Source organism: Girardinichthys multiradiatus, chromosome 4 (genome assembly GCF_021462225.1).
Source record: "Girardinichthys multiradiatus isolate DD_20200921_A chromosome 4, DD_fGirMul_XY1, whole genome shotgun sequence".
NCBI classification, from domain to species: Eukaryota; Metazoa; Chordata; class Actinopteri; order Cyprinodontiformes; family Goodeidae; genus Girardinichthys; species Girardinichthys multiradiatus.
In genome coordinates this window covers 43,818,065-43,830,883 of record NC_061797.1, presented here as the reverse complement: position 1 = coordinate 43,830,883, position 12,819 = coordinate 43,818,065, and the positions used below count along the sequence as shown (strand labels likewise).

The window sequence follows — 12,819 nt, the reverse complement described above, 5'->3', positions numbered from 1 at the left end:
TTCAGCACGACCTGGCACCTGCTCACAGTGCCAAAACCACTGGTAAATGGTTTACTGACCATGGTATCACTGTGCTCAATTGGCCTGCCAACTCTCCTGACCTGAACCCCATAGAGAATCTGTGGGATATTGTGAAGAGAACGTTGAGAGACTCAAGACCCAACGCTCTGGATGAGCTAAAGGCCGCTATCGAAGCATCCTGGGCCTCCATAAGACCTCAGCAGTGCCACAGGCTGATGGCCTCCATGCCACGCCGCATTGAAGCAGTCATTTCTGCCAAAGGATTCCCGACCAAGTATTGAGTGCATAACTGTACATTATTATTTGAAGGTTGACGTTTTTTGTATTAAAAACACTTTTCTTTTATTGGTCGGATGAAATATGCTAATTTTGTGAGATAGGAATTTTGGGTTTTCATGAGCTGTATGCCAAAATCATCCGAATTAAGACAATAAAAGACCTGAAATATTTCAGTTAGTGTGCAATGAATCTAAAATATATGAATGTTAAATTTTCATCATTACATTATGGAAAATAATGACCTTTTTCACAATATGCTAATATTTTGAGAAGGACCTGTAAATAAAAATCTTTCTAGGCTTTTTACAAATAAAGTTGATGAACCTCAAGTTTCCAACAAAAAACTGCTCACAAACACAAACAGCAGCAAAGCATAGCAGCAGAAGCTTTGAAAGAAAATTATATCTTAAGTTAAAGGCTTTGTTCAGTAAAACATACAAAACCAACTTAACCACAGATTCAGTTTTTTTCAACAAAAGAAACATCTCAAAGAAGGGCTCGAGAGCAAAGCTGCCATGTCACCCATTCTAAAAGGAAAAGCTTACATTTAATAAACAACCTATCACATTAAATTTTGGAATTAAATGTGTTTTAAAGAGATTTGTCGTATCACTAACAGTTTAAGGAAAATGTGATTTCTGATGAAAAATTACCTTTGCATTAAAATCAAATACAGTACTTACAGGGGTTGGACAATGAAACTGAAACACCTGGTTTTAGACCACAATGATTTATTAGTATGGTGTAGGGCCTCCTTTTGCGGCCAATACAGCATAGATTTGTCTATGCTGTCTATTTAATCACAGTTTAAGGAAAATGTGATTTCTGATGAAAAATTACCTTTGCATTAAAATCAAATACAGTACTTACAGGGGTTGGACAATGAAACTGAAACACCTGGTTTTAGACCACAATGATTTATTTGTATGGTGTAGGGCCTCCTTTTGCGGCCAATACAGCATAGATTTGTCTTGGGAATGACATATACAAGTCCTGCACAGTGGTCAGAGGGATTTTAAGTCATTCTTCATGCAGGATAGTGGCCAGGTCACTACATGATACTGGTGGAGGAAAACGTCTCCTGACTCGCTCCTCCAAAACACCCCAAAGTGGCTCAATAATATTTAGATCTGGTGACTGTGCAGGCCATGGGAGATGTTCAACTTCACTTTCATGTTCATCATACCAATCTTTCACCAGTCTTGCTGTGTGTATTGGTGTATTGTCAGCCTTATACACGGCACCACCTTCAGGATACAATGTTTGAACCATTGGATGCACATGGTCCTCAAGAATGGTTCGGTAGTCCTTGGCAGTGATGCGCCCATCTAACACGAGTATTGGGCCAAGGGAATGCCATGATATGGCAGCCCAAACCATCACTGATCCACCCCCATGCTTCACTCTGGGCATGCAACAGTCTGGGTGGTGCGCTTCTTTCGGGCTTCTCCACACCGTAACTCTCCCGGATGTGGGGAAAACAGTAAAGGTGGACTCATCAGAGAACAATGCATGTTTACATTGTCCACAGCCCAAGATTTGCGCTCCTTGCACCATTGAAACTGACGTTTGGCATTGGCATGAGTGACCAAATGTATGTCGATGTGCCCCTGGGCAAGGCACTTAACCTCAAGTTGCCTACCGATCCGCGCATCGGTGTATGAATGTGTGAGCGTTAGTGAGTGCGATTGGGTGAATGTGGTGCTAGTGTAAAGCGCTTTGAGCGGTCTGTATGACTGGAAAGGCGCTATATAAATTCAGTCCATTTACCATTTACCAAAGGTCTGGCGATAGCAGCCCGGCCGTGTATATTGACCCTGTGGAGCTCCCGACGGACAGTTCTGATGGAAACAGGAGAGTTGAGGTGCACATTTAATTCTGCCGTGATTTGGGCAGCCGTGGTTTTATGTTTTTTGGATACAATCCGAGTTAGCACCCAAACATCCCTTTCAGACAGCTTCCTCTTGAGTCCACAGTTAATCCTGTTGGATGTGGTTCGTCCTTCTTGGTGGTATGCTGACATTACCCTGGATACCGTGGCTCTTGATACATCACAAAGACTTGCTGTCTTGGTCACAGATGCGCCAGCAAGACGTGCACCAACAATTTGTACTCTTTTGAACTCTGGTATGTCACCCATAATGTTGTGTACATTTCAATATTTTGAGCTAAACTGTGCTCTTACCCTGCTAATTGAACCTTCACACTCTGCTCTTACTGGTACAATGTGCAATCAATGAAGACTGGCTACCAGGCTGGTCCAATTTAGCCATGAAACCTCCCACACTAAAATGTTTCAGTTTCATTGTCCAACCCCTGTACATGTGCATGTATGTATGTGAGTTGCTATAAAAAGCAATGGCTTGGAAATAGGCTAAGGAAAGAAGCTTGCTGCCGTTTTTGATGCTTGAATATACACTATTCTATCCTAAAAAGAGCACAAAATGCAATTTGCTGTGCAAAGTCAGAACAGTGTGCTGAAATTCTCAGCACAGTCACTTTGCTTCACTGCCGTATTGAAGTATGACCTAAGTGGTTTTCCAGAGATGTATATCGTTACTTTCCTACAAGCTGCAGCTTGAAATGGCCCTTCTGATACACTAAACAGCAGCACCTTGATTCAATGTGTTACCAGTGCAGCTGTCAGCTGAGATACTATGATAGTAGAATGAACCTGAGGGGAAGATTTCCTCATTCCCTGTCACTTGACACGAGGCTCTGCTCTTCCACACCATCTGTCGATGCTCCTGACATGTGCCTTTAACTGCTCCGTGCACATATACACCAGTACGTACTTGAGATGAGTGAAGGGAAGGAACTGGGTGACTGAAACGTGACTTTTAAGACCAGAAGCTTACTGTTTTTTTCACATTTGTGGTTATAAAGTGGACAGAATCAACGGGGAAAGCTAAAAATGGACAGTGTTCTGAGGCAGCAACAATAGCTTTAAAGCATCGGGAGGAGAAATAATTTTCACCATAGTGGGGCTTTGCAGCCAATCAATATGTTACAAAGGAAAAATAGAAAGCCCACCGATTGCATGGCAGGTGGGAGGGAGAGCTACGCACATCAAAACTGTGTGCATGTCCTGGTTTCAGGACATGCATGTGAGTGCATGCCGAAGCCTGAGAAAATGAGTAACAATTAGAAATTGACAACATTGTGATGGCCTTGGGAACAAGCATTTCAAAGCACATGCTGAGCTTTATGTAGTTCTTCGGAGCCCCCAGAACTTCTGTTTTAGAGTCTAACTCTTAGACTAACTCTTAGATTCTTCCCCACACCCTCCTGCAAATATGTTCAATTACAGGTCCTTCTCAAAATATTAGCATATTGTGATAAAGTTAATTATTTTCCATAATGTCATGATGAAAATGTAACATTCATATATTTTAGATTCATTGCACACTAACTGAAATATTTCAGGTCTTTTATTGTCTTAATACGGATGATTTTAGCATATAGCTCATGAAAACCCAAAATTCCTATCTCACAAAATTAGCATATCATTAAAAGGGTCTCTAAACGAGCTATGAACCTAATCATCTGAATCAACAAGTTAACTCTAAACACCTGCAAAAGATTCCTGAGGCCTTTAAAACTCCCAGCCTGGTTCATCACTCAAAACCCCAATCATGGGTAAGACTGCCGACCTGACTGCTGTCCAGAAGGCCACTATTGACACCCTCAAGCAAGAGGGTAAGACAGAAAGAAATTTCTGAACGAATAGGCTGTTCCCAGAGTGCTATATCAAGTCACCTCAGTGGGAAGTCTGTGGGAAGGAAAAAGTGTGGCAGAAAACGCTGCACAACGAGAAGAGGTGACCGGACCCTGAGGAAGATTGTGGAGAAGGGCCGATTCCAGACCTTGGGGGACCTGCGGAAGCAGTGGACTGAGTCTGGAGTAGAAACATCCAGAGCCACCGTGCACAGGCGTGTGCAGGAAATGGGCTACAGGTGCCGCATTACCCAGGTCAAGCCACTTTTGAACCAGAAATAGCGGCAGAAGCGCCTGACCTGGGCTACAGAGAAGCAGCACTGGACTGTTGCTCAGTGGTCCAAAGTACTTTTTTCGGATGAAAGCAAATTCTGCATGTCATTCGGAAATCAAGGTGCCAGAGTCTGGAGGAAGACTGGGAAGAAGGAAATGCCAAAATGCCAGACGTCCAGTGTCAAGTACCCACAGTCAGTGATGGTCTGGGGTGCCGTGTCAGCTGCTGGTGTTGGTCCACTGTGTTTTATCAAGGGCAGGGTCAATGCAGCTAGCTATCAGGAGATTTTGGAGCACTTCATGCTTCCATCTGCTGAAAAGCTTTATGGAGATGAAGATTTCATTTTTCAGCACGACCTGGCACCTGCTCACAGTGCCAAAACCACTGGTGAATGGTTTACTGACCATGGTATCACTGTGCTCAATTGGCCTGCCAACTCTCCTGACCTGAACCCCATAGAGAATCTGTGGGATATTGTGAAGAGAACGTTGAGAGACTCAAGACCCAACACTCTGGATGAGCTAAAGGCTGCTATCGAAGCATCCTGGGCCTCCATAAGACCTCAGCAGTGCCACAGGCTGATGGCCTCCATGCCACACCGCATTGAAGCAGTCATTTCTGCCAAAGGATTCCCGACCAAGTATTGAGTGCATAACTGTACATGATTATTTGAAGGTTGACGTTTTTTGTATTAAAAACACTTTTCTTTTATTGGTCGGATGAAATATGCTAATTTTGTGAGATAGGAATTTTGGGTTTTCATGAGCTGTATGCCACAATCATCCGAATTAAGACAATAAAAGACCTGAAATATTTCAGTTAGTGTGCAATGAATCTAAAATATATGAACGTTAAATTTTCATCATGACATTATGGAAAATAATGAACTTTATCACAATATGCTAATATTTTGTGAAGGACCTGTACACCAGGCGTTATTGAATGTGAGGCAGGTTCAGTTACATGAAGTCTGAACGTGTGGGCGTGCAGTATCCGGAAAGAAGCTTACCTTGAACAGACCATGCTTGTGGCTGTGTTGGCCTAGCCACACTCCACTGCCTAAGGTCAGCTCCATCTGAGGAGGGTCTATCACCCGCTCATAAATCCTGCCAACAACAAACCAGAGAAGAAGGTTATGTTAACAATGCAGACACAAAAACATTTTTTTCTCTTCTTCCTTTCATGAGAAGCAGAGAATGTTGAACAGTCTCCCCAAGCATGACAGCCAGTCTCACCCAAGAGCTCTAACAGGGTATAATCATCTGGACCCGAGAAATATGGTGGATTAACCACCCAACTCCTGACACAAATACAAACAGGCTTTAGCATTATTAAACTAAACATCCCAGGAGTGATGCAGCACTATTGTTTTCTGCATTAAGTCAAGCTTAATAATGCAAGTGAGCTCTAAGTGGTCTCTGTGAGGATCTCAATTTGCTTTGTCCTGCACTTACTTCCAACTTTGATTCTATACAGACCTATATTGGAGTATTATTTTGCTTTGATTTTTCATTTTAACCCTAGTGACCATATATACTACTTCTAATGTCTTTGCAACAAAGATTTGTGTAATTTCACATAAATATTAACTACAATATTAACTCTTTAAATATTCAGTATATACTCTGTGCCAAAATGAATTTATACTGATTAGAGGATAGTAGTGAGACTTGTAAGACAGAGATGTGGGCAGCTGGACAAGTGAGTGGCCCAGGTCTACGCCCACCATACTTAGGCTTGTAAATGTTTTTAAATATTTCAATACATTTGACTACAAACTGAGTACAATGATTGCCTGAGAAGTCAAAAGATCATCAGTACAGATAATCACTTACAGATTTGCAGCTTATCTAAAACTAAATGTAGCTCAAATTAGCAAATTACTCCTTAAAAATTAAGGATTTTAAAATGGTCAAAGTTAAGGAAACAACAAAACAAAACGCTAGAAAATCCAGGATTGTGGCTCATTTTGTATGATCAACCAACTGTCTGACTGACTGGATTTTCCGATGCACTCTGAAGTACTCTGATGAATCTTTCCTGAGGCCATTTTCATTAATTTGCCAACCACTGAGTCTCTTACGTGCATCCATCATTCACACTTTGTTTCTTCACATTCTGCTCTGTTCTATGTATGACAGATTGATTGATAAGAGCACACAAACTGTGCAAAGAGGCTCAGATGGAGCAAAGTTCCATGGCTCTGGTAGAGACAAGTAGAAATGTTTGATAAGTCTAAGCCGGCTATTGATTTTAGCTCATGTTGCCATTTCAGTTCAAGTCAATTCAATTCAGTTTATTTATATAGCGCCAAATCACAACACATGTTGTCTCAAGGCACTTCACAAAAGTCAGGTACATACACTCCAATTAATCCTAATCATTGAACAGTGCAGTCAGATTTAGTTATTTATTCAAATTGGATAAAAGGTTTTTCTGTCTAAGGAAACCCAGCAGATTGCATCCAGTCAGTGACTTGCAGCATTCCCTCCTCCTAGATGAGCATGTAGAGACAGTGGACAGTCACTGGTGTTGACTTTGCAGCAATCCCTCATACTGAGCATGCATTTGTAGTTTTGGTAACTAACTTTTTATAATGCAAAAATTAGCTGATGGCCACAGGACATTTCACATTGACACATCAATTTATATACAACTTGGATATGTTTGTACCCACTTGGACAACCAATGATTTATGTTACAGCTTATTTTAGTGGCAAAAACATGTAACATAACATTATAAACAGCTAAATGATATTATACCACACCTTAGGTCCATAATTAATAAACAAAACTGACAAACAACATTAAATAAAATGAAATGCAAGGGTTATAACATGAGTACAAAATTTAAGCTGGGACAAGATGACAACAACATGGGGTGACTGTGCCTCAGTAGGAAGAGTAGTCATCTTGCAATCAGAAGGTTTTGGGTTCGATTCCAGCTTCCTCATGCCATATGTCGATGTGCTCCTGGGCAGGGCACTTAACCTCAACTTACCTACCGATCTGCGTATTGGGGTATGAATGTGCGTGCGTTAGTGAGTGCGATTGGGTGAATGTGGCTCTAGTGTAAAGCGCTTTGAGTGGTCTGTGTGACTGGAAAGGTACTATATAAGTTAATTCCATTTACCATTTAACAAATGGATCCAAATGACGGTGAAATGGGGGTGACTGAGAACTGATTGAAAGCCAACCAAGGGAATGAGGATGAACTGAGAGATTCATTGTTCTCTTTAAAAATAAAGAAAAACTAAGCAGTGAAACACAAACATGATACCATTGTGTCACATCAACATTTCTAATTCACTGGAAAGGACTGTGTATTTGGTATGTATTTCTGCAGCAAAACAATCACCTTTTAGGTGAATTTCTCTTAGTCTTTTGTTTGCAATAATATACTGAAAGCTTTCAGTGGGTAACTAACGTGTTTCAAAAAAGTTTAAACTAGAAACCAGTTTTAATAGCACAATCCGGTTAAAATAGATTGAAATTGTCTTGCTGAATAAGATGTTCATTTCACAACATATAGGGCTATAAAATCTGTTTATATTATTCATGATTAATGATTAAGACATAACTTGAAGGTACATTAGATTTGGAGCTGACTTTTGATCAGTTGTACAGTCACTGCTTTTTGAGATGGATGATAGTAGCTTTGACTTCTAAAATACAGATTTGAATTTGCCTCATTCCATATTTCCTCATGTCCCTCTTGTACCCTTCTGTAGTTCTTTGGGAGATTTTTTTCCCCTACACTTCTGATATAGCTACATAATAACTTAGAATTTTACATCTCAAATAACATTGACTCATTTTCAATTAAGCAATGGTTTTCCAAATCACTCTGCTGTTTACTGTTTCAACATTGCTTAGTTATGAAAAAAGGGTGACATTTAAATTGTCGATGTGCTACATGTACGTACATTAAGAAGGAATGACACTGCATGAGATCTAGCACTGCTGTGTTTAATTGTATCTCTCTATTATTAGCCAAATTTAGTATTGTCCTTTTGCCAGAAAAGATGTGTCAATGCGAATTTAGAAACTTCCTGCTGTGCTAACATACTTCGTAAGCACTGAACACAACATGGAGAAGTCTTGTATTTCTGAATTAGATTGGTACTTAAAATGTTCCTCAGGAGTGTATAAAAAATAACCAGATAAGTGATTCATGAAGAAAATGTAATGACAACATAACAGGTTCAGTTTATCATGGCATAGAGTTGTGAAACATATTTGCCCCATTATGTGTTTCTTTTGTTTTACTTTTTTTACACATACTTCAGATGATCAAATAAAATTACAAAATGTAATTTTCAAACAGTCATTTCAGTTTTTGATGGAAAACTATCTAAAACAGTAAAACAAATAATAATTCCCTCTTTCCTAAATAATATGTTAACTGTGATCAACCAGAAGTTTTGATCACAACCCACACCCCGGCCTGATTACTGCCAGACCTGGTAGAATCAAGACATTCCAAACGAATGTGTCGGAAAACATGAAGTAGCCTAAAAACTCTCAAAAAGCAACACATCATGCTGTCATGTTGTCGTCATCTATCTATAAGTCTGGAAAGGGTTACACTGTCATTCCTAATGCTTTGAAGGTCACAAAAGAATGAAGAACAACAACTAAAGCACTACATGCTTCACTTGCCTCAGTTATAGTCACAGTAAAAACTTGTTTCACCTTTTTTTTTAAAAAGTAGATTTTTCTGGAAGTTTTGTATTCAATTATATCATGTGCAAAACAAACACAAAAACAAAAAACAGCGTCATACCTACGATGAAACATGCATGTGACAGCATAATGTTCTGGTGCTGCTTTGCTGCTTCAGCTGTTTGACCAAAAATTCTAGTCTTTAGCAGAATATCCTACAGGAGAATGTCCAGCAATGTGTTTATTACTTTAGGATCAAGTACATTTGGGTTATACACCCGGATAATGATCTGAAGCACACCAGGTTGCCCATGCTCAAAACGCTTCATTGTGGCTGAAACAATTTTGTAAACAAAAGTGGGCCAAATTTCCTACACACACACACCCACACCTTGATATATATATATATATATATATATAGGTATCTCAGCGATGAGATATCTCAGCGATACTCTATCTTGAAAACTGGTGTCCATTAAGCCATGTTTTATTATCAAATATTGCAGAGTGGAGATCTTTACCAACACAGTAGGAAATAAATTAACAATCAATTTCAGCTTATGGAACATGGAGTGGTTTGCAGGGATGGTGTCACACCATGAAGCCACTTTAAGCACCCTCATCACTTCATCCATAACCAGTAAAATGGGTCAGTACTGCTCCACTTTTTTACTGCTCTAATAAGCCTTCTGTAATGACAGTGTGAATGCAAAGCAAAATCCTCAGCTGTGGAAAGCAGCGCCTTATGGCCAGCCTGAACTGTACACTCACCTTTTGGTCTTGACAGTCTGTTTCAGAACAAGCTGTCAGACTGCCTCGTTTGGGCTGATTTACAGACAAAATAAAAAAGAACATTTAATCTTGGACTTTAAGAATTTGAGACACAGTAAACTAACTTCCTCAGGTTATCTACTCGCCACATAATAAAAGAATGTAAATGCAATATAATCCAAATCCAAGAGTACCCGAAGCTTCAAACATTGGGCACAGTTTATTTAAGCCTTTGGCTGTCTTTAAACCTTTCCTTTGAGAGAACAATCTCAATGACGTTTTCCCTTTTCATAATCTGCTGGTGTTAGGTTTTGGATTTGAGTTCAGTTTTACTTTCCAGTGCCATGTTCTTTACTTGCTTTGTGTCAGTTAATTCAGGTTTACTAGATTAATTCTATTTAGTTTTGGTTACTTCCCTGAATTCCTGTGTTAGATTTGTGTTTATATTTCCTTATAGATCTGGTTCCCTACCTCTGGTTCATTTGGTTTCTTCAACAGTGGTTTGCTGTTCCTTATTTCTTGATCGTTGACTCACCAGTAGCATTTTCTGCTCGTGCTGAGTTTGTTTTATTACTTCGACAGCGTTACTGTTCGTTTTCATTTATACCTTGATCATTGACTCGCCAGTGGCGTTTTCTGCTCGTGCTGAGTACAGTTAATTTCTTCGGCAGTATTTCACTGCTCGCTTTAATTTATTCCCTGCTTATTTGACTCACCAGTGGAGTTTTTCTGCTAGCGCTGAGTCCTGTAGCTTGCGGCTGCTATTGCCGTAACAGGGTCTCGACGGGATTTTTTTGCCTGTCCGACCCCTCTGTTGTTGCCTGTCCTTTGGTCATGGACAATCTCTGTTGTGCGTCCTGCTCGGCTCCTCTGCAGCCTGAGGATGGTCATGACATGTGCCCTCCTGCCTTGACGTTGAGCATCTCAGGAAAGCACTTTCAGATTATGCCTGCTCTAATTGCAGCATTCTGCCCCGAGCTGTGCGGTTGGCCCAGCTGTCCTTGGTGGAGCAGCCTGCCGGCTGGGCAGCCTCTGCCCCGCAAGATCCGTTGCCACCTGGACAGGCTGCGGCTTCAACAAAGTGGTCCGCTGCGGATGTGCCTTTGGCATCTCGGAAGAGGGCCAAGTGGCGCGGGGCGCCGGGACTGTCCACTAAGGTGGATCAGCTCTTGACGCAGCTGGCCCAGATGAAGGCCCACCTTCAGTCTCTCCGGGTGGATGGTGGCCGCGGAGGGACTTCCCCTCCTTAACAGAGTGGGTCCTCGACTTGCGAGGACGATGGTATTTTGGTCGCAGCCTTGGGCACCCTTTTTCAAGAGGACTTTCCGGAGTTGGGCTCCCAGACCTCAGGTTCAGGCTCCGTTGCCTCTGAGAAAGTAGCAGGGGAGCCGGTGTCTGCGGCTATTAGAACGGCTCTGGGCCTTTTGATAGATGCTCGGCCGGCCCAGTCTGGTCCATCTAGCGTCTTCTTTAGGCGTTGTGATGCCGAGGCTGCCTTTGCCGTTCCTCCCACGGCGGAGTCCGTCCAAGAGCTGAATGCTTGCTGGACGGACGGCGGCACTGGCTGCAATGCATGAGGCATCCAAGTTTGGGTTGGGCCGCATCCCCCCTGTCGAATCTGCCATTGCCTCTCTTATTATTCCTCCTGACGATGTGTTGAGGCCCTAATGTCCGTTGTCCACAACCACAATGCTGTGTCACAGACGATTTACTTTGTAGGGCCTACGAATCGGATGTTCGAATGGGCCGGATCGGGAACTCACTCTCCCATCTAATGTTGGGCCTGTCCTGCTCTTTAGAGTCGGTTCCCTTGGACCAGTCGACCCAGGGCTTGTTGGACGCATCTCTGCAGGCCTTCGCCCTGATGACACGTGAGCTTGGGTGCACGCTCTTGACGTTAGTCTATGCTCGACGCCAGGTGTGGCTGGCGCAATCATCTTTGACCAAGCCCTGCAGAAGAACACTGAGGGTTCTTCCTGTGGTTCCGGGGGAGCTCTTTGGCTCTGCCACCCTTGAAGCCTTAGAACGCACAGCCCAGGCCTCCAGAACGAGGCAGCAGCTGGTGGGTCTCCATAGACGGATCATCTGCTACGGATCATTGGTGGTTTCTCCGCTTTGCGTTTCAAGGGCGGCACTTCCAGTTCAAAGTTCTTCCCTTTGGTCTTTCCCTCTCTCCACTGGTGTTCATTCGGTGTGTGGCAGCGGACCTTTCTCCCCTGCAGGCACAGGGCCTGCGGACCCTGTCTTATCTGGACAACTGGCTCATTTGTGCAGCGATCAGGCAGTCCTGGACACTCAGGCGGTGCTCGCCCATGTGCGTTAGCTGGGCTTGAGAGTGAACCTGGAGAAAAGCAGCCTGACCCCCTACCAGGTGACTATTTTCCTACGCATGGCTCTGGACTCTGTTTCCATGACTGCCTGCCCTTCTCCTCAGCAGGTCACTGATATTCTGGCCATGCTTCTGGGCTTCCATCTTGGCAGGGCTCCACGATTTGTGGAGTACCTGTGTCTTCTGGGCATCCTCACTGCTGCGTCCAGCATGGTGCCTCTGGGGCTTCTTTTATTACGACCCTTACAGATGTGGTTGAAAGGGGTCAGTCTGGACCCCTCCTGCTGTGCTCACAGGCTCAGACGGCTCTGGGTTATGCCTCAGTGCCTGCAGTCTCTGTTCCAGTGGCGAAACAGGTCCTACATCGTAGCAGATGTTCTGCTCAGCCCCATTCCGTGTCGGAGAGAGGTCGTCCATGCGGATGCTTCCTCCAAGGGTTGGGGAGCGACCTGGCAAGGCTGTGCGACCCAGGCGGTGTGGTCCCCAAGGCAGTGAAGGGTACATATCAACGTCCTGGAGATGATGACTGGCGCACCGCGCTTTCCTTCCAGGGTTGCTGGGGAGGCATGTGTTGTTTCGGTCGGACAACACCACAGTTGTCTTTTACATAAATCATCAATTGAGGTCCAGGTCTCTGAGACTGCTGTCCCTGACCCGCTAGCTCCTGGTCTAGGCGGCACTACGCCTTGCCAGCCTCAGGGTGGCCTATATTCCGGGCCTACAGAACATGCCTGCGGACTTTCTGTCTCAGCAGGTGCCACTA

At 43.1% G+C, this 12,819-nt stretch overlaps 1 protein-coding gene across 1 annotated transcript in view; it reads right to left on the bottom strand.

The window, feature by feature from the left end:
- The window catches only part of LOC124867156 (protein kinase C-binding protein NELL1-like), a 339,275-nt gene that overhangs the window by 230,842 nt on the left and 95,614 nt on the right, over positions 1 to 12,819 (bottom strand). Inside the window, exon 5 of the mRNA XM_047363441.1 lies at positions 5,301 to 5,397. Within this exon, the coding sequence (XP_047219397.1) occupies positions 5,301 to 5,397 (97 nt within the window). The remainder of the gene's footprint in view (positions 1 to 5,300; positions 5,398 to 12,819) is intronic.